This window comes from Octopus bimaculoides, chromosome 7 (genome assembly GCF_046866305.1).
Source record: "Octopus bimaculoides isolate indiv1 chromosome 7, ASM4686630v1, whole genome shotgun sequence".
NCBI classification, from domain to species: domain Eukaryota; kingdom Metazoa; phylum Mollusca; class Cephalopoda; order Octopoda; family Octopodidae; genus Octopus; species Octopus bimaculoides.
This window is the reverse complement of record NC_142934.1, coordinates 22696930-22701929: the sequence shown is the minus strand read 5'-3', so window position 1 is coordinate 22701929 and position 5000 is coordinate 22696930. Positions and strand designations below refer to the sequence as shown.

The window sequence follows — 5000 nt, the reverse complement described above, 5'->3', positions numbered from 1 at the left end:
AATTACAGGTACTACGCGCTTTTGCCAACAGAGTGGACTGGAGCAACGTGAAATAAAGTGTGTTGCTCACGGACTCAAAGCACTGCCGGGTATCGAACTTACGACATAACGATCGTAAGCCAAATACCTTAACCACTAAGCCATGAGCCTTCACACATAATGCTTACATACATACACACTCACACACACATACATACATACATGTATGCATGCATACATACATAATACTATATGGCGTGATTGCTGAGAGATGTAGTTGCTTTTTCTAGCAAATCCTATCATCACGTTAAGGCTCCTTCAAGAGTTTGTTTAAAGATTTGTGTGGGTGTGTGTGTGTGTGTGTGTGTGTCTGTGTGTGTGTGTGTATCTGTGTGTCATAAGCAATGTCAAAAAATAATGTTTTTTTACCATTTCTACTTACAGACATTTCATCACATTCGGTTCCGTTTATTAATACAACTACTACTACGATTACTACTACTACTACTACTACTACTACTACTACTACTACTACACACCGACAACGATGAAGCTGTGCTTAATAATCACATCATTTGCTGCTCTCATTAACACCGTGAACTCTATGGGTAAGTATCCACATACGCCAATGCCTTTTTTCACTCTGATTTCATGGACAGAAACTTCGCAGAAAAGCTGAATGAATGCGGGTCGTAAACTATATACCACAGCTGAATATTGTACTTTTCGAGTATGAAACTGGAAGTAACTCAACCATAACTTTTACATTTATTGAATAATATTTCACAATTGCTGAAGCTGGTGTTTCTTTTGTAGATACTATCAACAAACGAATAGTGTACGTACGTACGTTTGTGTGGGGGGTGGGGTGCATACGTACGTGGGGTGTATTTGTAGAGGAACCCATTTCGGTTGCTTGTATTTGCGATTGTATTCTATTGGTCATTCCCCAACATTCATGACCATTGGTAATCATCAAGCTCTACTCGTTTGAGTAATGACTGATGAAACTAGTGCATTATCCTGCTAGTACCTGTTAGTGCAGCATCCTATTCAGTCTCCTACTTCCAATCACTCGCGCTCGCTGATAAACCGTCCTGGTTAAGCAGTCAAATGCATGCAGCCGAAATGGTGAAACGTACGAAGGAACTAATATTCTTTTCTATTCTAGGCACAAGGCCTGAAATTTTCGGGGAAGGGAGTCAGTCTATTAGGTCGACCCAGTACGCAACTGGTACTTAATTTATCGACCCTGAAAAGATGAAAGCAAAGTCGACCTCAGCGGAGTTTGAACTCAGAACGTAAAGACAGACGAAATACCGCTAAGCATTTCACCCAGCGTGCTAACGCTTCTGCCAGCTCACCGCCTTCAGAAGGAACTAATACTAATATAAACTTGTATTGATTGTAATATCACTGTGTGGTGTGTGCACCTGTATGTGCGCCGTGTGTGGCGCGTGTGGCGTGTGTGTTCCCGTGCGCGCCCGTGTGTAAATATTTATCTGTTACTTGTTTTAGTCATTGGATAACAGTCGTGCTGCAGTACTGCTTTGACGGGTTTAACCAAACAAGTAAACATCAGTATATATTTGTTCAAGTCTGATACTTATCGATCTATTTTGCTGAACGGTTAAGTTACGAGGATATAAAGTGGAACACAAACACAAACAAACGACATACCCACATATGCATATATACATATATACGTATATATATATATATATATATATACATATATATATATATATATATATATATGTATATATGTGTGTATGTATATATATTATATATATACATACATGACGAAATGATCGCAGAGCAACGTGAAATGAAGTGTTCTCCTCAACGTAACGTCCGGTCTGAGAATCGAACCCACGATCTTGCAATCGCGAGTGCAACACCCCAACCACTAAGCCATGTGCCTTCATATATATATATATATATATATATATATATATATATATATATATATATATATATATATATATATATATATATATATATATATATATATATATATATATATATATATATATATATATATATATATATATACAGACACAGACACAGACACAGACACACACACACACACACACACACACACACACAAATGCACACACACAAATGCACACACAATCACCAAGCACACATATGCATACATACAAGCACGGGCACTCAAACATACGCATAAATTGTATATACATAAAAGTGTGTGTGTGTGTGTGTGTGCGTGTGTGTGTGAGTGTGTGCGTATTTGTTTGTTATATGAAATTGATTTTGACCAGGACTACTCGTTTTAACTTATACATGCATACATACGTACGTACATACATACATACATACATACATACATACGTACATACATGCATACACACACACGCACAGACACATACACATGTACACACACACACATACACAACCCCGTACTGTCAAAATGACATCCTGATACCAGGCGTCAATACACGTAGACTGAGGTCAGGTCTATGGAAAACATGAACTACTTAAAACAATGTCAAATCTAATTCTTCCTATGTTTTCTTTACCAAAACGAGACCAGCAGCTGATGTCTGACTCAGCAAAAGTACTACAACAACAACTAAAATAACAACTACAACACGAATCGCTGCTTCCACTACTAGGCGCAAGATTGGCGATGTGGTTAAGAAGCTTGTTTCATATCCATGTTGTCATGAGTTCAGTCCCACTTCTAGGCCAACCAAATATTTGTGAGTGGGTTTGATCGACGGAAATTTCATAAAGTCTGTCGTATATATATATATATATATATATATATATATATATATATATATATATGTACGTGTGCGTGTGTGTCTGTGTCTGTGTTTGTTCCCCTCCGCCACTTGGCAACTGCCTTAGGTTTGGTTACGCCCTGTTAACTTCGAGGTTCGGCATAAGAGACCGATAGCATAAGTACTAGGAAGGTTGAAAAATAAATACTGGGGCCCATTTATTCGACTAAACTCTTCAAGGTGGTGCTCTGGCATGGGCGCAGTTCAATGACTGAACAAGCGAAAGGTAAAAGATATATATATGCGCGAATGGTTTTGATAAACAGTGTCGTGTTTTACAATTCTGTAAATAATGGTAGTGTTTTATTAGCTTATAGTAATCACTGCGTAATGACTATGGAAGGAAAACTGTCTAGTAATGGGACATGTAAGCCCTCGACAGAAAAAAAAAGTAGGCTTTCCCGTAAGCATGGGACACGAAACTGAATTCCTTTGTTTACGCGGTGAAGTGCGTTACCGTCTACACCAGCGAACTAACATGCTTTCGCTATTCAAATTTAAGAACTATATTAGTTCGTAGTTGTTTTTGCAAACAAACTTTCATGTGCTTTCACTGCGAATGGTTTTGTTAAGCAGTGTCGAGTTTTACAATTCTGTAAATGAGGATAGTGTTTTGTAAGCTTAAAGCTTATAGCGATCACCGTACAATGACTAAGGAAAATAATCTAATAATGGGGAATATAAGCCCTTGACTGCTTAGTTCGCTGATGTAATCGGTAACACACTGAGTGGGACACAGAAAATTTTTGACCGTTCAGCTACGCGACCGATGTGAAAAAGGGAAGGAAAGTAAGGCTGGTCACGTGTCAGCAGTAGGCAAGGGGAGAAAGAGGACAAGAGAGTGAGAGGGAGAGTTAGAGAGCGACAGAGAGAAAACAAGGGGAGTAATGGGGGGAGGAACTAAGAGGGCGGAAAAAAGAGAGACGAGGAGAGAAAAAAGGAGAAAAAGGAAAGGCTAGAAATAGAGTCGCACGGTAATATAAATAATTTACTGTTAATAAAAGTCAGGGGGGCTTTGCGTTCCGTTACTTAATAAATGGAAAAAATGTATTGTAAATACAAAAACGACAAGTAAAAAACGTATAACGTATATTAAGTGCACAAACAGACGGAAGACAGACACAGTAGGCCCCTAATTCTTCATCAGTTATCAACCAGATGGTATTACTCAGTTTCGCACCATTAAGGATAAGACTGAGAGGCTTCTCATGCTGGTGGTACCCGTGAAAGTTGTGGAGAATATAAGGCCGAGAGCAAACAATACATAGTTAGTCCCACTATGTACTACCTCGGGCAAGTGCTATATATATATATATATATATATATATATATATCAGTGACGTCTCCGGCACTCGGGCTGTTCGAGGATGTCTGTACTACTACAAGAATTCAAATTACTCATTAAGCTTTTCATTCAGAAAGTCTCAGTTTTTTTTTATGATATATATTTTCACTGAAAACCTCTTCGATTAATTTTAACGAATTCTAAGCTAAAATTCTGCCTCATCTTTCTTCTCTCTCACTTCTACTTCTCTCAGTTTTTTATTCAGTTATTTGTTTTGTCATTTTAATTTTATTTATTTTACATTCATCTGTTATATTCATTTCGTTATGCAGACGGCGTCAAATCAACGTGCAGTTCAGGAATAAACGGTTATACATTTAAGAACTGGACAGGAATTATCCAGTCTCCTAATTTTGAAAGAGGAACTTACGAAAACAATGAGCGCTGTGAGTGGAGAATAAGGCTGAGCGCTGGAAGTCGTGTCAGGTTAACTTTCCGACATTTTGAGCTAGAAGAGCCTCAGTCAGCCAATGCCAAGAAATGTTGGGATTATATTGAGGTAAGATGCCTTCATGACATTTGATAGTCATATGGTTATAAAATTGTGGTTATTTTTTGCGTGCATACACACAGATATATATATATATATATATATATATATATATATATATATATATATATATATATATAATCGCCCAACAGTATATTATTAGTTATGGCATATTCCCATCGGCATTGCGCTGGGCAAGCTTAGCTTGGCAGACAGAAGAAAACATTTTAAAACATTCACACGATCCGGGTGGTTCCTGAAATTCAAAAATCGAAACATTCGGATGCTGCCCCGCTGAGCGAAATTCGTTTTACCAACGTGGTTCTGTCCATTTTGGGACTAGGAAACAGCATACATGTACATACATGCACGACTA

At 37.9% G+C, this 5000-nt stretch overlaps 1 protein-coding gene across 5 annotated transcripts in view; it reads left to right on the top strand.

Annotated features, from left to right (window-relative positions):
- LOC106870463 (uncharacterized) overlaps positions 1–5000 on the top strand; it is a 361104-nt gene that overhangs the window by 180384 nt on the left and 175720 nt on the right. For all 5 annotated transcript variants that reach the window (XM_089354987.1, XM_089354985.1, XM_089354986.1 and 2 more), the window contains exons 2-3: positions 424–587; positions 4407–4633. In XM_089354987.1, the coding sequence (XP_089211113.1) occupies positions 527–587; positions 4407–4633 (288 nt within the window). In that variant the 5' untranslated portion in view covers positions 424–526. The remainder of the gene's footprint in view (positions 1–423; positions 588–4406; positions 4634–5000) is intronic.